This window comes from Eschrichtius robustus, chromosome 2, assembly GCF_028021215.1.
Source record: "Eschrichtius robustus isolate mEscRob2 chromosome 2, mEscRob2.pri, whole genome shotgun sequence".
NCBI classification, from domain to species: Eukaryota; Metazoa; Chordata; class Mammalia; order Artiodactyla; family Eschrichtiidae; genus Eschrichtius; species Eschrichtius robustus.
In genome coordinates, this window is record NC_090825.1 from 172944945 (window position 1) to 172968431 (window position 23487).

At 40.3% G+C, this 23487-nt stretch overlaps 1 protein-coding gene across 4 annotated transcripts; it reads left to right on the top strand.

Moving 5' to 3' along the window:
* Window positions 1-1351: 1351 nt before the first annotated feature.
* On the top strand, window positions 1352-21274 carry ZNF558 (zinc finger protein 558). 4 transcript variants are annotated; one of them, XM_068537064.1, is made up of 11 exons: window positions 1352-1433; window positions 2247-2334; window positions 9443-9529; window positions 9652-9761; window positions 10410-10535; window positions 11094-11182; window positions 11828-11914; window positions 12126-12252; window positions 17740-17835; window positions 18327-18409; window positions 18912-21274. In XM_068537064.1, the coding sequence occupies exons 5-11, from the start codon at window positions 10505-10507 to the stop codon at window positions 19692-19694; spliced, it is 1296 nt and encodes a 431-aa protein (XP_068393165.1). In that variant the 5' UTR covers window positions 1352-1433; window positions 2247-2334; window positions 9443-9529; window positions 9652-9761; window positions 10410-10504; the 3' UTR covers window positions 19695-21274. The 4 variants fall into 4 exon arrangements, with proteins under 4 accessions (XP_068393165.1, XP_068393166.1, XP_068393164.1 ...); XM_068537065.1 differs by lacking the exon at window positions 9652-9761; XM_068537063.1 differs by lacking the exons at window positions 9443-9529; window positions 9652-9761.
* Window positions 21275-23487: the final 2213 nt, after the last annotated feature.

Genomic DNA, 23487 nt, shown 5'->3' on the forward strand with positions numbered 1-23487 from the left:
CTTATACAGCTTTTTCATTTTTCAGCTTTTGATTTTTTTCTAATTACCTTCTTCTCTGAAAAAATTAGCATGTAGTTCTCTTGCTATTTTAAAACACAATTCCCCTCCCCCAATATAATTATATAATAAATTAGGATAAATCGAAAGTCAGTATCTATTATTTTATTACATAGATGTTTACCATTTTATGACATATGAATCTGATCCAGATTTTATTTTATTTTATTTTTGATCCAGATTTTATAAATACATTCTCTTTCTCACTTTTTTCTTTGGATTTTTTAAATGGTAAAATTCCCTTGTTTCTTTGTTTTATTTCTATCAATTCATCACTGGTTCATCCTCTCCAACATAAATTTAAATCTCTTTTCAGTAGATCCAAATGAATGAGACAATTTACCAGCTTCATTTCCTGCTGGGGGGCATCCCTCTTGGGCCTGTACATACATACACACATACATACATATACACACTGTATCTGGAAGGATAGAGTAGAAAATGATGTTTATCTTTGGGAGAAAGGACCGGGAGACGGTATGGGAGTGAGAATATTTTACTGACTACCACTGTTTGAAGATTTCCTATATGTGTATCTATGACCTAGCCCCCTCCCCCACAAAAAAACATTTAAAAAAAATAGCGTTAGATCCCTATCTACCGGCTTGTGACAGCAAGTTAAAGAGAAAGGTGAATATATGATCCAATTTTTTTTAAAAAATGTAAGAACATCAGTAAAAAAAAAAAAATCCTAAATATGAGCATATCGTTTAATTGGGCTGTGTGAGGCTCCGCGAACATGGGGAAAGGCTTGAAGAAAAGTTGTTTAGCATCCGTCTACCTGTACAGCCTGGGGAATCCACGGAAAGCCCCGCCTTCACCCACGTCCCTGGAGCGGATTTTTCTCCCACTCTCCTGCCCGCCTACCCAAGCCCCACCCCCGCCTTATCCCCGCCCCTGGGCCTAGTCTCTGCCCACCTTCAGGTTGAGACTCTAGCACCGCCCCCCAGATCCGGTACCCAGCCACAGCCCCGCCCTCAGTCCCGTCGAGAAACGGGTGTCCGCCCACAACCCTGCCCTCTGGGCTTAGTTCCGCCCACAAGCTGGTACCATCCCACAGCCCCGCCCCTAGAGTGGGTCTCAGTCGCTGGCGCTGACCCAGCCCACTGCCCAGCCTTGCACTCACTAAGCAAACGAGAATACCTCGTCGGAGGCTTGGGGGCAAAGCCGCCGCCCAGCCCGCCGCCCCGCCCGCCGCCTTAACCCAGAGCCCCGCAATGCCCCGCTGTCCGCGGCTGCTAGGTACCGGAAACTGAAGTCCCTGGCTACAGCCCGAGACCGGAAGCGGAAGCGCCGGGCGGTGCTGAGGAAGGAGTCGCGGGGCGCCTCACTGCGCTGTGTGTAAAGTTTTCTCCGCGGGGGACTGGGTTCACGTGGTACGTTCGGCCTTAGTGCGAGGGTCAGGACTCTGTGAGCGGCGGGCAGTCCCGGGGCTCCCGTAGGAGTCTAGGGAGGGGCATGGGTCTGGGGCACCCCCGTCACAGGCTCCGGCGTTCCTCCCCCTTTCCCGCGAGCCGCGTTTCGACCCCTGGGGCCTGAGGCTCATCCCGCTGGTTGGCCCATAGCGTCCGTTTCCTCCTAGCTCTGGGCGCCGCCGTCCCCTCCTCAGAGTTCCCCCTCTCCCCATCACCTTTTCCCGGTGTGACTTTGCCCCCTAGGGGACTTTTAGTCACGTGTGGAGGCATTGTTTTGGTTGTTACAAATGGGAGGGGCTGCTACTGGCATCTAGCGTGTGGAGGCCACGGATGCTGCTGGACATCCTACACCGCACTGAACAGCACCCGTGACAAAGCATTATCAGTAGTGCCGAGGTTTGGAAACCCTGCTCTAGGGTCTTACAATCTTCAAACCCCTGAATGAACTTAAAGGTTAGCTGAGTCACTTTTAGCGCCCCTGAGTGACAAGCAGTATTAAAAGCGTCTGGAGTCACAAAAAAATCACTATCCAGCCAGATGAGTTCAGCAAGGCGAATGAATGCACACCGCATGAAGCCGCTTTCTCCCACTTGGAGAGCAGATGGCTGGATAGGAATCAGGAAAATCCAGTCATAGCCAACAATTACACGTTAAATCAGTACAGTAAATAAAAAAAAGAAAAGTGAGTGGTGTGGCTTTTCCATCCAGCAGCTGTATTATGCCCTATAAAAGGCCTCAAAAGAAATCTTTGTACCCTTCTTTTTTTTCCTACAGACAAGTTATCTCTGGAGTTCAAGTTTGAGTTGAAACCAGCCTCAAATTTCACCTGTCCTCACTAACCCGTGGATTTCTGTGTGACCAGGTGAGTACCATGTGGAACTTGTAACAACAGGTGCCAGCAGCCTCAGCTGTGCAGAACTGCTAATAGGCCTTCCCTGTGCTCAGGTGTAAACACAAGGAGTCACTAAGAGTGAGGGCATCTTAAAAAAAAAAAGATTTATCTTTGATGGATTATATTCAAGGGAAAGATAGTAAGGTGTGTGGTGATGTGAGTGTAAATAAGTAAATACAGTTATGTGCAAATAAATACACATTAAACAAGCATGTAAATAACTATAAATAACAGAAATATAGATTTACTTGCATTCCATAATACTAAAAATTTTAGGATTTTATATATAAGTATAAATATATAAATTTTTTATGTGTGTATCAGGATTACTCAACAACATTCCTTAGGCCCAGTTCAGTTTGACTTCTAAAACCCTATAATCTTCCACAAAGATTCAAAATATAGGGGTACATGGGGGAAAAATAATTTGAACTTCTTTATATTGGCAACAGAAATTTAAAATTGAATTGACCGGCAACCAGATGTATTTGCTGTTTGCAAGTGTTTTCTGTTTGGTTTTGTTTCTTGTTTTGTTTTTTGTTTGTTTTTTTTTTTCTTCATGATATTTAAAATCACTTGGAGGAATACTAAGCAACAACTTGCAGATTGAAGGGTAGGGCAATAGTTTCCAAAGATTGTAATCTACAACTTGGCTTCTATAAGAATTAACTTTGTTTCTCTAAACTTTTATGAAATAACAGTCTGGTGATTCATATCGCAGATAGTCATTTTGAGTAATTTTATATTGTTGGGTTTTATCAGTTGTGTGTGTATGCGTGCACCTTTGTCATTCTGTCTTTCCTGTAACATTCTTAAGGGGAATGCTTGCTTGTCATGCAATAGATATTCTTCAGGTGCACTATTTATGGTGACCAACCATGCTCTTTTATTCAGGACTGAGAGGTTTGCCAGGACACAGGATATTTTGGGTTCAAATTAGGATTAGAACTCTAGGCAAACCAGGATGGCTTATCCTCTCCATGAGTCAGGCCTAGGGCCAGATGTATAGGGACCCTGGAGAACCAAACAGACTTTGTCCTGCCTCTGTGAGATTTATATTCTAATACGGAGTTTGGATTTTAAACAATTAATGGCAAGAGTGATGGGAGAGCTTGGCACAAGAGAACTCAACCTGAGGTTAACAGGGAAGCCCTCCTGAGAAGAACTGACATTTACAAAAGAGCTAAAGTTGGGACTGGATTTAGCTAGTCATAGGGCTCAACAGAGCAGTCCAGGCGGAGGGAGCTGCATGTGGAGAGCCTCCGAAGCAGAGAGCCTGGTGTGCTTCATGACCCGAGAAGACGGGATGGCTGAGGCAAGCCGGTCATGGGATAAGGGGCGCGAACCAGACTGAAATGGTGAGTGGGCAGGGTCCGGTCAGACATCATTGTGGACTCTGTTCTAAGACCAGGGGGAAGACAGCGAAGAGGTGTGAGCAGAAGAATGATTGGACTGTGCACGTGGATTAGAATGGACTTCAGGATTACGAATGAAGACTTAAGAGGCAAGATATTAGGGAAGTTTAGGGAATGAGATGATTATTCCCTAAGCCTGGATGATGGCTGTGGAGTTGGAAAGAAGAGAGCTTGGAGTTTAGAACTGAGAGAATGTCCTGGTGTTTCCATTCATTTATGCATTTGTTAGGTGGCACAGAACTCTTTCTGTGCTCCCAGCTGCTGGCTGTGCAGTCTTGCAGGCATTCCCCTCACTCAGGCCCCTTTTCACCCCACTTTGCCTCTCACAGGGCCCCTTCTCCACATGCTAGAAGAAGGGCAGACCTGAGTATGTCTAGGGCTGGACTACTAATGGCTACATGTAGCCATTAGCCACATGTAGCAATTTCAGTTAAACCAATGAAAAATGCTATTAAAAATTCATTTTCTCAATCCTACAAGCCACATTTCAAGGAGCCACATGTGACTAGTAGCTACCATGTTGGACAGAGCAGTATAGAACATTTCTTTCTTTTTTTAAAAAAAATTTTATTCAATTTAAAATTTAAGAAAAGAAAAAAAACAGTTCACCCATTTCTCCTACCCCCATCCCCCACCTCTTGCAACCACCAGTCTATTCTTTATGAGCTTGTTTTTGTTGTTGTTGTTCTTTAGATTGTACGTATAAGAGAGATCATATGGCATTTGTCTTTGTCTGATTAATTTCATTTAGCATAATGCCCTCGGGGTCCATCCATGTGTGGCAGATGACAAGATTTCATTCTTTTTTATTGCTGAATAATATTCCATTGTATATATATATAACAGTTTCTTTATCCGTTCATTCATTGATGGATCCTTAGGTTGTTTCCCCATATCTTGCTATTGTAAATAATGCTGCAGTGAACATGGAGAGAGAGAGAGAGATCTTTTTGAATAGTCTTTTTGTTTTCTTCTGATAAATACCCAGAAGTAAAATTGCTGGATCATATAGTAGGTCTATTTAAAAATTTTGAGGAACCTCCATACTGTTTTCCTGAGTGTTTGCACTGGTTTATATTTCTCACAGTGCACAATGGTTCTCTTTTCTCCACATCCTCACCAACACTTATTTCTTGTCTTTTTCATAGTAGTCATTCTAACAGGAGTGAGGTGATATCTCACTGCAGTTTTGATTTGCATTTCCCTGATGATTAATGATGTTGAGCATCTTTTCATGTACCTGTTGGTCATCTGTATGTCATCTGTGGAAAAATGTCTTTTGCCTTTTTTTTTAATCTGATTGTTGTTTTGCTATTGAGTTATATGAGTTCTTTGTATATTTTGGTCATTAACCCCTTATCAGATATGTGATTTGCAATTGTTTTCTCCCATTCAGTAGGTTGCCTTTTCATTTTGTTGATGGTTTCCTTTGCTGTGCAGAAGTTTTTTAGTTTTATGTAGTCTCACTTGCTTATTTTTGCTTTTGGTGTCAGATTCAAAAAATCATCACCAAGACCTATGTCAAGGAGCTTACCACTTATGTTTTCCTCTAGGAGTTTTATGGTTTCAGGTTTTATGTTCAAGTCTTTAATCCATTTTGAGTTAATTTTTGTGTATGGTGTGAGGTAGTGGTCCAGTTTCACTCATTTGCATTTGGCTCTCCAATTTTCCCAACAGCATTCTTTGAAGAGACTGCCCTTTCATCATTGTATATTCTTGGCTCTTTTGTCATAAATTAATTGGACATATGAGTGGGTTTATTTCTGGGTTCTCTATTCTGTTCCATTGAGCTATGTGCTAATACCATACTGTTTTAATTACTATAGCTTTGTTATATAGTATAAATCAGGGCGTGTGATGCCTCTAGCTTTGTTCTTCCTCAAGATTGTTTTTGTGGTTCCATACAAAATTTAGGATTGTTCTATTTCTGTGAGAAATACCATTGGAATTTTGATAGGGATTACATACTGCTTTCAGTAGTATGGACATTTTAACAACATTAATTCTCAATCCATGAGCACAGAATATCTTTCCATTTATTTGTGTCTTCTTCAATTTCTTTCATTAATGTCTCATAGTTTTCAATATATAGGTCTTTCACACCCTTGGTTAAATTCCTAGGTATTTTATTCTTTTTGATGCAATTGTGAACGGATTGTTTTCTTAATTTATTTTTCTGATAGAGCATTATTAGTGCAAAGAAACAGCAGATTTTTGTGTATTGATTTTGTACCCTCCAACTTTACTGGATTCGTTTATTAGTTCTAACAGTTTTTTAATGAAATCTTTAGGGTTTTATATGTAAAATCATACCATCTGCAAATAGTTAAAAAGTTTTACTTTTTTCTTTCCAATTTAGATGCCTTTCATTTCTTTTTCTTGCCTAATTGCTCTGGTGAAGACTTCCAATACTATGCTGAATAAAAGTGGCAAAAGTGTGGGCATCCTTGTCTTGTTCCTGATCTTAGAGGAAAAGATTTCAGCTTTTCACCATTGAGTATGTTGTTAGCTTTGGGCTTATCATATATGGCCTTTATTATGTTCAGGTGTGTTTCCTCTATACCTGCTTTGTGGAGAGTTTTTATCATAAATGGATGTTGAATTTTGTCAAATACTTTTTCTGCATCTATTGAGATGATCATATTTTTTCTTTATTTTGTTTATGTGGTGTATCACATTGATTGATTTGAACCATCCTTGTATCCCTGGAATAAATCCCACTTGGTCATGGTGTATGATTACACCATGGTGTATGATTTAATTTATTGTTGAATTTGGTTTGTTAATATTTTGTTGAGGGTTTTTGCATCTGTATTCATCAGGCATGTTGACCTGTAATTTTCTTTTTTTGTGGCATCCTTGTCTGGTTTTCAGTATCAGGGTAATACTTTCCTTGTAAACTGTGTTTGGAAGAACTCCCCTCTCTTTTGTTTTTGGCAAGAGTTTGAGAAGGATTGGTATTAGTTCTTCTTGGAATGTTTGGTAGAATTTATCTGCGAAGCTGCTTGGTCCTGGACTTTCGTTTGTTGGGAGGTTTTTGATTATTACTGATTCAGTCTCCTTGCTAGTGATCAGTCTGTTTAGATTTTCTGTTTCATCAGAGAAATAGAAAATATGAACTGCCATGTTGGACAGAGCAGAAGTATAGAACATTTCCATCATACCTGAAAGTTCTGTTGAGCGGCACTGGTATAGAGTGGCCCATCCTCTGACCCTCTCTCAACACTGACTCCAGGTGCAGGAGTCACTGAATCTGTAAACTGAACAGAGACCCCTCCTCCCCTAATAGGAGACTTCAGCTGCCAGAAGACCTGGAGAGGGTACTCAGGACCTGAGAGTGTCCTGGGCACCTTCCCAGCCTGCTTTCCTTTTGGGGCTTTGGGGGTGTCTGGATCCCACCCCTCCTGTCACTCCTCAGCTCATGACTGTAACTATTCCTAAAGGCAAATTGGGTTCCTGGTGGGAAGAATGTAGACTTCTTCCACCTGCAGAGAGTGGAGAAGTTCTTCAGCAGTTATCTGGGTCTGCTGGAGTCACACTAAGACCTCAGGGAAGATTTGGTATGAGAGGCTGTTCAAGTTTCCTATGGCTGCTGTAACAAACTACCATAAACTTAGTGGCTTACAGTAACACATTTATTTTCTTGCTCTGGAGGTCAGAAATCCTAAATGGGTTGGCAGAGCTGCATTCCTTTTCCATCTTGTAGAGACCACCTGTATTCCTTGGATTGTGGCTTCTTCCTCCATCTCTAAAGCCAGTGAGAACATCTTTAAATCTCTCTCTCTCTCTTTTTCTCTGACCTCTGCTTCCATTCTCACATCTCCTTCTCTGACCCTGACCTTCCTGCCTCCCTCTTATAAAGAAGAACCCTTGTGATTTCACTGGGTCAACATGTATATTCCAGGATAATTTTTTCCATCTCCAGATCCTAACCTTACTTAACATCTGCAAAATCCCTTTTGCCATGTAAGGTCACATATTCACAGATTCTGAGGAGTAGAGCGTGGACATCTTTGGGGCAGAGGCATTAATCTGTCTACCCCACAGGCCCAGGAGTCAAAGACTGTCTGCGACAGTTTTTCACCTGGACACTCAACCGTAGTGTCCAGTGTTCCCCTCCCTGCACACACTCACTTTATTGCTTTTATCTTTTGGATGCAGGAAGAACACAGACACCTTGAGAAGCTGGTTTTATGGAGTTACGTTGTATTCTGTAACTCCAGGGAGAAGAGGCATTCCCTTATAGAAAGGAAACATTCCATTTCTATTGCTTTGTACCTTGATTTTGTTGTTGTTGTTTTTGTTTTTCATTTAAATTTATTGGAGATAAAACTCTCCATCAATACCTAGAGATTGTGTCTTTCTTTTTTTGGCTTCATGCTTCTTCATTATGTGGATATTCTGTAGTTTACTGAACCAATTTCCTATATATAGCAATTTGTGTTGTTTCCAATCCTTTGATATTATAAATAATGCTACAGTGAATAACCTTGCTCATGTCTTTTAGTATTTGTGTATCTTTCAAATAGATTCCTTGTAGTGTGATTGACAGGGCAATGATAAATGTTTTTGCACTTTGCTTGAGGATAACAAATTTCCTTCCACAGGTGTTCTACCCCAACAGTGTATGAGAGTGCTTTTTTCTACAGCCTTGCCAATGAAAGATGTGGTCCCCTGTGTCTTTGTTGATCTGACAGATAAGAAATGGTATCAGTGTAGTTGCAATCTACATCTTCGTTCTGTGAATAAGATCAATGGTGATTCTACTGATTGAATTGGTAGTGGTGGAAACCAAATTAAACTGTGTCTCAGAGTGGGTGGGACATGAGGAAATGAGACAGAGAGTAAAAAAAAAAAAAAAAAAGATGAGAGAGACAGACTGGGTGGTAACTAGAAAGAAAACTATGCCCTTAGGATAAATTTGTCTCACTACCAAAAACACTTCATTGAGTTTAAATGGTGTGAGGGAGTCTGGTAGAGTGGGAGAGCTTGAAGCGAAGTGTCAAGGAGAGAGAATCGATGGTGTCTGCTCCTAAAAAGGCAGATGGAGTGGAACACAGAACAGAACTGCAGAGCCCAGTGTTATAGAAAAGGCAGGTCCTGGTTTATAACGAGAGAGGCAGGAAACCATGGTGCAGAATATAGTTTTGGTGGCAAGATACGAAGGTAGATTCCTTCTCGTGAAGATGACTTTGAGAAGTAAGGTGCAGGACCATCTGCTGAAAGTGAGGGTGTATTTGTTATGTATTGCTGCATGACAGATCATCCCTAACCTTAGTGACTAAAACAATAATCATTTGCCATCTCTCACAGTTTTTGTCGTTCCGGAATTCAGGAGCAGCTTAGCTGGAAGGTTCTGGCTTGGGACTTTCATTAGGCTGCAGGAGGTTATCAGCTGGGACTGCAGTCATCTGAAGGCTTGACTGGTGCCGAAGGGTTCACTTCCAAGGAGGTTCCCTCACATTCTGGCACATCAGTGCTGACTGTTGGAGGGGACAGTTCCTTTCCAAGTATGTCTCTCCACAGCGCTGCTTGAGTGTCTTTGAAACATGGCAGCTGCCTTCCCTTAGAGCAAGCAGTTCAGAAGACCAAGCAGAAGCTACAGTGCCTTGTAGGGTTCTACCCTCAGAAGTCACCTCCACAATTTTCTGTTGGTCACACAGGTCAGCCCTGATTCAGTGTGGCTGTGAATACCAGGAAGCTTGGATCATTCAAGCTATTCGGGAAGCTGATAACCATAGAGGGAAAAGGTGAGGCTGTGTGAGATTTAAAGAGATAAGAGAAGGGTTCATGAGTAGGAAGTTACATTGACTTATAGAATTGCCCTGCTGTGTTGAGGGCTCTTTTCACGTTGCTGACCGTGTTTTTCTAGAGGTGGCAACATGACCACTCTTGTGCCGGTTGGTCTGCCCAGATGTTGCCGTGGAGCAGGCAGATGATTGGAATCATGCCTGGCTGGAGTTCTGCTGGGCCAGAGTGAAGGTAGGAGGTAGGGGTGAAGAAATTTGTTGAAATGAAGGACGGTGAGACCCAAGCTGGGAAAGTAAAAAATGAGGAGAGGAGGTGGCTCTAGCAGGAGGGTAGGAGAGTGTGTGGACTGAGCCCTTTGCGTGGGAGAAGAACACATATAGTGAAAGAAAAACATGAATGAGCAAGGTCGAAGTTTGGGAGGTTGGCTTCAGAGAGAGAAATTTCTGGACTGTTGTTGTAGGTGTAGAATCATGTCGGGTGATGACAAAGTCTGGGGTGGTGCCTGGGGAAGTGCGTGGCCAAGGTGGAGTGAGGACAGACTTCGTAGTACTGTGAGGGTCACCCTCCTGTGCTCTGATGTCATTCGAGTGCGGTAGGATGGGAGGTTGAAAGAATATGGGGAGTCAGGGGCCACAGTCTCCAGTGAATGAGGGGTTGTAGCTGGGAATGTGTTTGTGACAACCACGTGGATGGGAAGAATGTGCCCTGAGACTCAGCGAAGCTGAGGTTTTAAGGTAGATGGAGCAGTGGCCACCATTGTGGGCAGAGGCAGACGCATTTTGAAGGAGGAAACGGTGGACAGGCTAAGAAAGATTCATCCTCAGTAGCCTGGAGAGGGAAATTGGTCGTGAACACTTTGTGCTTTCCCGTTCATTCCAGAGCCCTGTCCTGAGTGCACTGCGGGGATAAGAGGAGGAGCGTCCTCGTTCTTCCGCTCCCTGTTGCCCAGGAAAACTTACTGTCTGAAGCACAGGATGGCCACCATGGTTCTGTCCCCCACTTGTGGTGAGTTTGGGGGTCAGCCCTCAGAGCCCCGGTGTTAAAGGCCCCTGCACCACAGAGCAGGTAGAGGGAAGGGACTGAGAAGTTGAGGCGGGTGTGTTACCCCAGGAACCTGGACGTCATTGGTGCCTGACTCTGTGGTTCTTGGGATTTGGGACTTAGCTGGTTTGAGTGTCTGTGGAGATGTCACCTGCGTGGCAAATGTGTGGGAGCTTTTGAATTATACTTCTAATTCTTCCTATAAACTGAAAAAAAAAAATAATAGTGGTGTCCTTTGGGACTTCAGTTTCTTCATCCGCAAAATGGAAATAGTAGTCTTTTCCTCCAGCGTGGTGGGACGCTTGGCCCTATTTTCTGGCCCTGGGTGAGAGAGTGCTCTGTTCCGTTTTCCTGTGGAAGCTGGGTGTGGGTGTTTGGGTGTCGGTATGTGCTGTGTGTGGGAATAGTCATTTGTGTCTGTTGGGGATGCAGTCAATCACAAGTAGGTGAGGGAGCCTCCAGATTTGTGAGTGTGAGAACAGGGGGCAAGCCTGTATTCTTGGGACATTTCTTCTTCTCCAGCTCAGTCTTCCCCGTACCCAGCCTCTCACCAGAAAGGATGCACAGAGGAGGAAGGGTTGGCTGATGGCTTCCTGACACACTGGTTACAGGTGAGTCAGATATTCCTGTTTCCAAATCATTATTCCTTTGACCAGAAGTTGGACTTGTTATCCTTCAGTGACCTGCAGCATCAGAGTCAAATCAGGTCTTCGGGCATCTGATGGAGGGTTTGGGGCAACCCAAACAGTGTTAGCGTATGTCAGCATTTACTGCAATGTAGAGCCTCCTCCAGGGTCACTGTCTACACCATGTTCTGCTGAGAGTTTTTTTTTGTTTTTTGTTGTTGTTGTTTTAATTTTATTGAAGTATAGTTGCTTTTCAATGTCATGTTAATTTCTTCTGTATAGCAAAGTGACAGAATATATATATATATATATGTGTGTGTGTGTGTGTGTGTATATATATATTATTTTTCATATTCTTTTCCATTATGGTTTATCACAGGATATTGAATATAGTTCCCTGTGCTATACAGTAGGACCTTGCTGTTTATCCATCCTATATATAATAGTTTACCTCTGCTAATCCCAAACTCCCAATCCTTCCCTCCCTACTCTCCTCCCCCTTTGCTGAGAGTTTTAAGGGGAAGCTAAGGAAAGACATGACTGTGCCCTAAACTCAGGCAGTTGGTGATGGCCGTTAGGGCATCATTCATCCATTTACCAAGTACTTCTCTGATTTCTGCACTGTCCTAGGCCTATGCTCATCCTTTGAGGTTGAGGGGAATTCGATTGCAGGATGTCACAGTCTCACTGGAAAAGAAAATCACCTGTGTGTTAGAGGTACATTTAACATTGGGGGTGGGCATGAATAGACAGGAGAAGAGAGTTCAGGGCTGACCCTGGGAGCAGTTGAGAGCAGAGATCAGAACCCTGCCCATACAGCTTCTGCTTTGGATTCCCTGTTCCTACTCCTCTCTCATCCTTGGCTCTTTTCCTGTCAACATTGGTGGGGTTGGTCCTTGGCTAAGCCGTGATGTTTGTGGTGGTTTAGGACTTGGTGACTTTCGAGGATGTGACTGTGGAGTTCACCCAGGAAGAGTGGGCACTGCTGGACCCTTCTCAGCGAACACTGTACAGAGATGTGATGCTGGAGAACTGCAGGAACCTGGCTTCACTTGGTAAGCCTGACATCATTCCTGCATTTATTTAATGACTCAGGTAACAAGACTTTTTAAAAATTGAGGTATCATTCACATAACATAAAATTCACCATTTTAATCGTTTTAAAGTATGCAGCTCAGTGGCTTTTGATAAATTCACAGTGTTGTGCATCACCCCTAAAACCTGTACCCATTAAGTGGCCAGTACCTGTTACCTTCCCCACTCCCCACTACTGGCAACCACTAATTTGCTTTCTGTCTCTATGGATTTGCCTATTCAGAGCAGTTCATATCAATGGAATCATAAAATGTGTGATCCTTATGTCTCATTTCTTTCAGGCAACTTTATGTTTAAAGGTTTAACTATGTTGTAGCATGTATAGTTTCTTTATTCTTTTTTATGACTGAATAATATGCTATTTTATGGCTATATACCACATTTTGTTTATCCATTCATTTGGTTGATAAACATTTGGGTGGTTTCCACTTACTGGCTATTGTAAATAATGCTGCTTTGAATATTTGTGTACAAGTCTTTGTTCAAACACCTATTTTCAGTTCTCTCCAGTATGTATCTAGGAGTGGAATTCTGGGTTATAGATTACTATGTTCAGCTTTCTGAGGAACTGCCAACCTGTTTTTTACAGCAGCTGCACCAATATATGAGGGTTCCAGTTTCTCCATATCTTCCCCAACGTTTGCTTTTTTGAATATAGCCATCCTCTTGGGTATGAAGTGGTATCTCACTGTTCTTTTGATTTGCATTTCCCTAATTACTAATAACACTGAACATTTTTTTCATGTAATTGTTGGCTGTTTGTATATCGTTTTTGGAGAAATGTCTATTCAAGTTCTTTGCCAATTTTTTAGTTGGGTTATCTTTTTTGTTTTTGGGTTTTAGAGGTTTATTATATTCTGAATACTAGATCCTATTTGCAAATGATTTCTTCCATTGTATGGTATCTTTTCATTTTCTTGATAGTATCCTTTGATACACAAAAGTTTTAATTTTGACAAAGTCCAATTTATGTACTTTTTCCTTTTTTTTCTTATGCATTTGGTATCATACCTAGTTATTGCCACCAAGGTCCTGAAAATTTACCTCTATGTTTTCCTCCAAAAATTTTATAGTTTTACCTTTTCAATGAAATCTTTTATCTATTTTGAGTTAATTTTTACATGGCTTAGGAGAAATTGTCAGCTTCATTCTTTTGCATGTATTAATCCAGTTGTCCCAGCATCTTTGTAGCAAAGACTATTCTTTCCCCCATTGAATTGTTTTGGCACAATTGTCAAAAATTATTTGCCCATAAAATGCGAGTTTATGTTCTCTCAATTATTTTCCATTAATCTGTGTTTAGCATTGTGCCATTACCATATTACCATTGCTTTGATGTCAGTAAGTGTGATTCCTCCTATTTAGTTCTTTCTCAAGACTGCTTTGTTTATTCAGGATGCCTTGCAATTCCATATGAATTTTAGGATCACCTTTCCATTTATGTAAAAAAAGCTGTTAGAAATTTGATAACGATTTCATTGAATCTGTAGATGATTTTGGCTATTATTGTCATCTTAACAATATTAAATTTTTCAATACATATCCTCTGTTGCTTATTTTTAATTTGCTTCTGTTGTGGTCAGAGTAGATACTTTGTATGATTTCATTGTTTTTAAATTTATTTAGACTTGTTTTGTGGAATAACGTGTGCTCTATTCTGGAGCATGTTTTACATGCACTTGAGATGAATGTGTATTCTGTTGTTGGGTGAAGTGTTTTATGTCTGTTAGGTCTAGTAAGTTTATAGGATTGTTTAAGTCCTCTGTTTCTTTGTTGGTCTTTTAACTAGTTGTTCTACCCATTATTAAAAGTGGGGCATTGAAGTCTGCAACTATTATTGTAGAACTCTATTTCTCCCTTCAATTCTGTCAGTTTTGAATTTGTGTATTTTAGACCTTTGTTGTTAGATACGTATATGTAATTATTATATCTTCTTGATTAATTGATCTTTTAATCATCATATAATATCTTTTGTTGTGTCTTGTGAGAATTTTTGTCTTAAAGTCTATTTTGCCTGATGTTAGTATAGTCACATTCTCTCTTTTTTAGCTGTGGTTTATATGGAATATCTTTTTCCACTTGTTGGCTTTCAACCTGTTAGTGTCTTTAGATATAAAGTGAGTCTCTTATAGATAGCATATAATTGATTATTTTCTATCCATTCTGCCAAAATCTGCCTTTTAATTGGACAGATTAGTCTGTTTACATTTAATGGAATTACTTATAAAGAAGGACTTAGTTGTGTCATTTTGCTGTTTGTTTTCTACATGCTTTATATCATTTTTATTCCTCAGTTCCTCCATTATTGTTTACTTTTGTGTTAGGTATTTTCTCGTGGACCATTTTGATTCCCTTCTCATTTGTGTTTATATTTTTTAGTTATTTTCTTAGTGGTTGCCTGAGGGATTGCAATTATCATTTTAATTTTAAACAATCTATTTTGATTTCATATCAGCTTATTTCAACAGTATACAAAAAATTAGCCCCTGTATATCTGTGCCCCTCCTTATGCTGTTTTTTGTTTGTTTGTTTTTTACAAATTATAACTTTATACATTGTTTCATTAACATGGATTTATAATTTTTAGTTCAGACATTTCTCTTTTAAATCATATTAGAAAAAAAGAGGAGTCATAGCCAAACATACATGAGTTACAAACCAAAAATAAAGTTGTTTTTGACTTTTATATTTACCTATTTATTTTCCTTTATTGGTGTTCTTTATATCTTTGTGTGGATTTGAGTCAGTATTCATTGCCCATTCATTTCAGCTTGCAAGTCTCCTATTAGCATTTCTTGTAGGATAGATATGTTAGTGACAAACACTCAGATTTTGTTTATAGGAATGTCTTTATGTCTTTATTTTCGAAGGACAGAATTTTTGGTTCTTTTTTTTTTTTTTTTTTTTTTTAAAGCAGCTTGAGTATATTATCCCAATGCCTGTTGCCTCTGTGGTTTCTGATTCAAAATTATCTATTACTCTCACTGATGATCCTGTGCACATGATGAATCTCCTCTCTCTTGCTGCTTTCAGGATACTCTGCCTTTGTCTTTCCAGAGTTTGATTATATGTTTCAGGATGGATTCTGACTCTTTGAATTTATCCTGTTTTGGGTTTGTTAAGCTTCTTGGTTGTGTACATTTATGCCTTTCATCGAATTTGGGGAAGTTTTTAGCCATTATTTCTTTAAATATTCTTTCTGCCCCTTCTTCATTTAAGGGACTTCTATTATGTGTATGTTGGTATGTTTAATGGTATCCCATGGGTCTTTTAGGTGCTGGTCATATTTTGTTTATTCTTTTTTTCTTTCTGTTTTTCAAACTGAGTAATATAAGTTGTCCTATCTTCATGGCTACTGATTCTTCTTGCTCAAATCTGTTGTTGAACCACTCTTCTGAATTTTTCATTAGAGTTATTGTACTTTTCAATTCCATAATTTCTGTTTGGTTTCTTTTTATAATTTCTGCCTCTTTAAGATGTTTTCTCTTTGGTCAGAATTTGTTCTTATGGTTTCCTTTAGATCCTTAAGCATATTTAAAACAGTTGATTTAAATTCTTGGTCTAGCAAGTCCAATGTTTGGACTTCCTGAAGGATAGTTTCTACTAAATTTTGGGGGTTTTTTCCTGTAATGGGCCATACTTTTGTGTATTGGCCTGCCTTATAACTTTTTGTTGTTGAAAACTAGACATTTGGAATATTACAACATAGTAATTCTGGAATCACATTTTTCCCCATCCCTAGAGTTTGTTGTTGTTGCTTGTTTTAGTTGGTGTGGTATGTATGTTTAGTGATATTTCTGAACTCATTTTTGTAATGTCAGTATTTGTTGTATGTGGCCACTGAAGACTCTGTTCTGTTAGCTTAATGGTTAACTAGTGATTTATCAGATTTCCTTGAACACTTGGAACAAAAAATAAAAAACTCCTAGTCTCTCTATACAGGGGCATACTTTCAAAATCAAGCAGTTTATAACTCTGCCTTAGTTTTCACTTCCTGTTTGTGCAGAGCCTGAAGGTCTGCCAAAGGTGAGGACTTAGTGCCCTCTCATGTCTTTTCTGAGCATGTGCCCAAGCCTGGGTATGCACATGGCTTTCTAGATTCAAAGGAGTATGAGGGAGCTTTTCAGAAAACTTTTCAAAAATTCCCCAAAACATTTTATTCTATACTTTTCCTCCAGGCTTCTTGGTTTGCCTTTTGCTTTCCTTTGCTGTTTCTACTTGCCTCAGGCAGTAGTGGCTAATATATTGCCTTTTAATGTCTTCAGCACATGCCCGCTGGGTAACCAGCTCAGCCTTCAGAGAGTTTGGGGTTAGATAAGTAAAGGCAAGCCCTTTGAGCCAGTCCTTCAGGGAGCCACCAGAAAGGTCAAAACAAACAACCACAGCTTGTTGAGAATAAGGCCCATCCTACTCCCTCTAGTACTAGGAGTTGTCTGCAATGTCACAGCCAAAGCAAGGAGTAGAGGATGAGGCAAGGGTCGGTTAAAATGTCAGCTGTTTTTTGTCTTTGATTAAGTATTTTCCTCGTTGCTGTAGACTTTTGATAAGTTTTCAGAGTTGCGATAAAGTTGTTCTGACAGTTTTTGCCAGTTTGTTCACTGTTCTTATAGAGAAGGGGACTTCTGAAGTTCCATATTCCATGATTTTCATTGTCATCATTTCTCTCAAGACTTCAAGCATGTGTCTGTTTCTGGGTCTGTTACTGGGGTGTAGGAGTACAGTGATGGAGACAGACATGGTCCCCATGCTCATAGAGCTTTCTGTTTAATTCCTTCCCTATGAACTGAATATTTCCTTACCCTGACTTTATATTCTCCATATTTAAAAGCTTTATAGCTTTTGAAGTGTGTATTTAAACTTGGGCATGATTCCCCCCCCACACCACCACTACCAGATGGAAGATGTTAACTACTTGATGACCATGAGCACATAGCCTCAGGCCTCCTGGAGCCTAAGGACTGATAAAGTTAACCCTTGTGACACCACCCTGTTCCCTCATCATCAGCCAATCAGAATTGTGTACGATCTGATCATGTACCTTGCAAGCCCCCTGCCCCCACCCCACCCCCACCCCCGCCACCTGGCTTTTAAAAATGCTTTGCCAAAACCCTTCGGGGAGCTCGAGGCTTTTTAGGGCATGAGCCACCTCGTCTCCTTGCATGGCCTTGCAATAAACCTTTCTCTGCTCCAAAATAAATAAATAAATAATTTTTTTTAAAAACCTGGGCATGGACTTTGGGCCTATGTGTGCCCTGTCACCTGGATATTGAATGAGTTGCTTGTATTTTTGTTTCCTGAGAGTTACTATATTCATTAGAATTCAGATGTAATTATTTCATTGCTCCCAAAGCCACACTTGCCCGTCTTCAGAATTCTTGGCTTCAGTTTCATGCAGTTGCTTGTCACTTGCACAGCCCCCCTATAACACATCTTTTTTCCACAAATAGGGTATCACGTTGATAAACCCAGTCTGATCTCCCAGTTGGAGCAAGAAGACAAGGTGATGACAGAGGAAAGAGGAATTCTTCCAGGCACCTGTCCAGGTGAGCACTAGGAAGATATGAGAAATAGTCTTTTTGAGGAATAGCTCTAGCCAATGATTCAGGGCATGCCAATCACGGAACTTTGTAAAATGTCCTTTTTTCTGACAGAGATGGCCACGAACATTTGTTATGAGCTTCCTCATGCACCTTCTTTCTTTCCTCTTTAACTTTCTGTTCAACATCTCATACTTTACTTTGGACTCAGTGGGGGAAAAAATAAAGACGTCTCTTTTCCTTTTTAAATTTAAGTCTCATATGAGCTCTTTGTCCGATTCCTTCCTACTTTACCTTCCTGATAATTCCTCCCTTTGTAAATCTCTGATCAGTCCTAATCCTTTTAGAATCCTTTTTTAATACCTGTAATTTGAATACTCATATCCCTTTCATTGCAAACTTCCTCAAAAACCCTAATCCCTCAGTCTGTCTATACTCGTGTGTACTTTTGTATTTCTTTTCTCCGTCAACTTAAATTTCTTTTCAATTTGTTTCAGATTTGGAGACAGTACTTAAAGCAAAATGGTTAACTCCTAAGAAACATGTTTTTAGAAAAGAACATTCTAATGGTGTAAAAGTGGTAAGACTAACATGCTTGATTGCTGTTTTTTCACAGTAGGAGAATTCCATAAGATAGAAAGCCACAGAATAAACAGGAGAGTCATTAAAGGGAAATGTCATTTACTTATGAGATAATGGTGTCTCAGGAGAGATACTGTAAATCAGTTGTGAATTTGGAGAAAACTGTAAATTAACTCCAGACTTGTTTCTTTACTAAGAGTTTCCACAAGTAAATATTTCCTTAAATGTGATTAAAATATTGACTGTCGAAATATAAAGTGGTCTTAAATTTATCAGAAAATGCTCTGTGAAGATGATAACGACTTGTGGCAATGTGTCTCTCTTTTTTTAACTTCTAAGAGCTCAAACTGGGCAGAAACCCAGTTTGACAAGCATTTAAAATAGGTAACCAAAGCATCAATTATAATAATGTAGCAGAATTCCTGGGAGAGAGAATTTGTATAACAGCATTGAATATTAAAAAATATTATAAATTATAGTTTTCATTCATCTCTTAACAGGAGAGAAGTCATCTGGGAGTGAAACTCAATGAATGTAATCAGTGTTTTAAAGTCTTCAGCACAAAATCTAACCTTACTCAGCACAAAAGAATTCATACTGGCGAAAAACCCTATGACTGTAATCAGTGTGGCAAATCCTTCAGCAGTAGATCCTACCTCACTATTCATAAGAGAATACATAATGGGGAGAAGCCCTATGGATGCAATGACTGTGGGAAAGCCTTCAATGATCCTTCCTCCCTCAGACTGCATGTGAGAATCCACACTGGAGAAAAACCCTACGAATGTAACCAGTGTTTTCATGTCTTCCGTACTAGTTGTAACCTCAAAAGCCACAAGAGAATTCATACGAGGGAGAATCACCATGAATGTAATCAGTGTGGCAAGGCCTTCAGCACGAGGTCCTCCCTTACTGGGCACAACAGTATTCATACAGGAGAGAAACCTTATGAGTGCAGTGATTGTGGGAAAACCTTTAGGAAGAGCTCATATCTCACACAGCATATGAGAACTCATACTGGAGAAAAACCCTATGAGTGTAATCAGTGTGGAAAATCCTTTAGCAGTAGCTTTTCTCTTACTGTGCACAAGAGAATTCATACCGGTGAGAAACCCTATGAATGCAGTAACTGTGGGAAAGCCTTTAATAATCTCTCAGCTGTTAAGAAACATGTAAGAACTCACACTGGAGAAAAACCCTATGAATGTAATCATTGTGGGAAATCTTTCACCACTAACTCTTACCTTTCTGTGCACAAGAGAATCCATAACAGGTGGATATGACTACAATAACTGGGAAAACATTCACTGATTTCTTATCTCTCAGACAACTTGTGATAACTCACACTAGATGTATGAGTTATCTGTTGCTGCGTAACAAATTTCCCTTCAAAACATAGTAGCTTTAAACAACAAACATTTATTATCTATAGGTCAGGAATTCAGAACCAGCTTAGCTGTGTAGTTCTAGCTCAGGATCTCTCATGAGGTTGTAGTCAAGATGTCAGCATGAGCTACTGTCATCTGCTTTACTGCTGGCTGAGGAGTCCACTTCCAGAATAGCTCAGTCACATGCCTGGCAAGTTAGTGCTGGTTGTTGGCAGGGAACCTTCATTTTCTCACCATGTAGGACTCTCCACAGGGCTGTGTATCTTTATGACATAGAAGCAGGTTCCTCCCAAAGCATTTGATTTAAAGAAGAGCTAATGCAGAAACCACAGTGTCTTTTATGACCTAGTCTCAGAAGGACATATCATCACTTATTCCATGTTTTAATGGTCACACAGACCAATCCTGATACAGTGTGGGAAGAGACCATACTCAGTATGAATACCAGGAAACAGATTGTTGGGAACCATCTGAGAAGTTTTCCATGAAATCACTGATGTAAGGCCTTCAGGAGACCCTCATTCTTTCAGTCTGTTCAGTATGAAGTAATATTTAATAACTTTCGTGTTAATTCACCCGTGAAAGAAACCTCATGAGTCCAGTCTTTGTGATAAGCTTTCAGCTCAAATTCACCCTAATGTACACAAAAGATTAAGTATTGGGTATAAATCTGAGGAATACAGTGGTGATATCTAGGGAGTCATGTGACAATTCACACTAAGGGGAAAATCCTATGAATATCATCAGAATGTAAAAGTCTTCAGGGACACTCATCCCTTAGAACACACATGAGGAATCACTACAGAGGAACACTCACTCATATAAGGAATGTGGAAAACCCTATAGCACAAGCGTTTACATTATTGAACAGAAGATGAAGAGATTCCGAGTGCAAGTACTATGGGAAAGCCTTCAATGTTCTCTCAGTTTTTAAGAGATATGATGACTTATTCTGGAGAGAAAGTCCCATTGAATGGCATCAGTATTGGAAAGCCTTCCATTTTCCCACATTCCTTAAACTGTGAAAAGTCGTTGCAGAGAAACTTGTGAGTATAAAGAATGAGGGAATGCCTTTAATGATAGCTCTTACTTTAGGAAAACTATTAAATTCCTGGATGCAAAACCTGTGGATTAATTTTGGGAAATCTTTGGGTGAGTCCTGTCTGTTGACTTCTGAGAAGTCACGCAGGCGGGCAACCCTAGAAGATACTCAACATGAGATTGCCTCAGCTCTTTTCTGAGTGGCCACAGAGTACTTTAAACTGGGAATGAAAAGTGTAAATATTATGAGCATGGGATTACCTTTATCAGTGTCTCATCCTTAGGGTGGGGCAACTAGCTCTTTAATTTTCAGTCTTTGCTTAAGTATAAACATTTATATCTATAGCTATACCCTAAGATAAACCTTAAATTATGTTCCATAGTTTTATATGTAATATGTTTATCATCATTTACTCTAAAAATATTAACACATTGCTTATTCATAAAGGTATTTCTGATTATCTCCTGAGTGATTTAGATTATCCCAGTAGAAATTAGATTATATTTGCTACATACCTTTTTCTAATTTAATGACATTTTTATCAAGTAAGTGGACTTTATGATGTTCAGATATAGTATGTACATTCAGGTTGGTATTTTTTTTTCTCTCAAGCTTATTTAGCGATAGATGTGAATTAAAGTCTTCCACCGTTGTTATGGATTGACAAATTCTTTTTGGTAATTGTCATTTTTTCTTTACGTATTTTGATGTAAATAGGTACATACATGGTTAGGTATTGTTTTGTGAATTGTTCTTTTTTATGTAGGGGCCGTATTTTTTCATAGCAAAGTATTTCAGTACAGTAATAAATGGTTGAACGTTTATATAGCTCTTCCCAAAGACCACGCACTCTTCTAAATGCCTTATGGATATTAACTTAGTACTCAGTATAAGCTTAAGAAAAGTGTACTATTAATATCCCATTTTGCAGATGAGAAAACAGTCATGGTACACTTACATTACTTGCCTAAGTTCACTGGCTAGTAAATGATAGAGCCCATATTTGAATCCAGACAGTCTGTGCTCTTAACCACTAGCCTATTTATTGAGTGTATTCTATATGCCAAGCACTGTTTGAGACACTGGTGTCTATAGCAATGAATGAAACTCAAGTTTTGCCATTAAAATACATCCTAATGGTTTTCCCTACAGAAAAATCAAGAAAATATGTTGTTATTAAGTGTGATGTAGAAAACTAAAGCAGTGTAAGATAAAGGGGATTGGGATCCTGCTATTTTATGTAGAATAGGAAAGAAAAGTCTCCTAGTTAAGGTGCACTCGAATAGAGACCTTAATGAGTTGGAACCGTGAGTCACGTGAATTCGTGTGGCAAGAGCGGTCTTGGCATATGCCGAGGCCCACACCACGGAGGCCAGTGTGAATGGAGTAGAACAAGCTGGGGACGGTGAGGGAGTGGGAGAAGATGGAGTGGCAGAAAAGACTTGGTGGATCCTGCTCTTGTTGGGTTTTATGGGTAATTGTTAGGACTTTCCCTTATACTTTCAATGAGTTGGCCTCTTAGAGCCCCAATAGGAAACAACTGAGACGTTCAGACTACGGCAATTCAAGTAGAGTTTTCATAAAAGGGCTACTTACAGAGTAGTGTAGGAAGGATGTATCAATAGAAGGACCACAAAAGGCGGTTGGTATCCAGTAGCTGGTAAAGGCAGTGCTCTAACACCCCTAAGCCTGAAGGGGCAAGGGGAGGGAATGATTATTGAAATCCAGAGATAAGAGAGGAGAGAATTGTATTCCAGGAGCTGAGAGGATGACAGGGGTGGTGTCCAGACCCAGGTTCTGTAAGAAATAGCCAGTGCCAGACTTCAGTCTCTTTCATCCTGTTTCATGCCCAGGCTCCCCATTGACTAAACCCAACCAGAAGCCATAAGGCAAGAAAGCCCGTTGATAACAGTTCATACTGACTAACCTTCTAAGGTGCAGCAAGGTAGAGTAAGTGGGTTCTCTGCGGGGGAAGAAAACCAGAACTCACCCCTTTTGCTTCTTAGAATCTACTCTTAACAGTCACCTGGGTGGAAACTTCATGTCCCTACCCAGGAATTCCATCAACTAGCATCCTGGGTGCTGTCAAAGTGCTGATATACTCCCATCTGTGGTCTAAAATAGTCTCCTCCACAGGTGTTCTTCAAGATGGATATGGGGTTCTTGGGAGGAAAGTGCAAAAAATAACCTAAGGGTCCTGGTTCCCAGACGGCGAACACTTCCACCGGGAGACGAAGTAAGAGCCCCATTGAACTTTATGGCTGCTATGAGGCCAGCACACAAGGAAAGACGTCACCATGGCTTTTGGCATGGGTAATTAGTCCTGTCACCCAGAAGATGTGGGTTTTCTATTATACAGTGAGGGCAAAGAAGACGTTCGGCATTCAGGTAATCCAATGAGATGTCTCTTGATACTCTTTTCCCAATTTTGTTGACGAACAAGTGTAGCAGCTCTATCCTGAGAAAGGTACGGTGACCAGGTGTTCAGACTCCTCGACGAGGATCTGGATCATCCCGCCAGGTAAGCCACCTAGACCAGCGGAGATGCTAGTCAAGGGTGAAAGGAGTGTAGGGTAGGGTAGGGTAGTAGACGAACGTGATGATAAGTGTCAGTTGCAGCTGACGCTTAGAACAGCTGAGAATAGC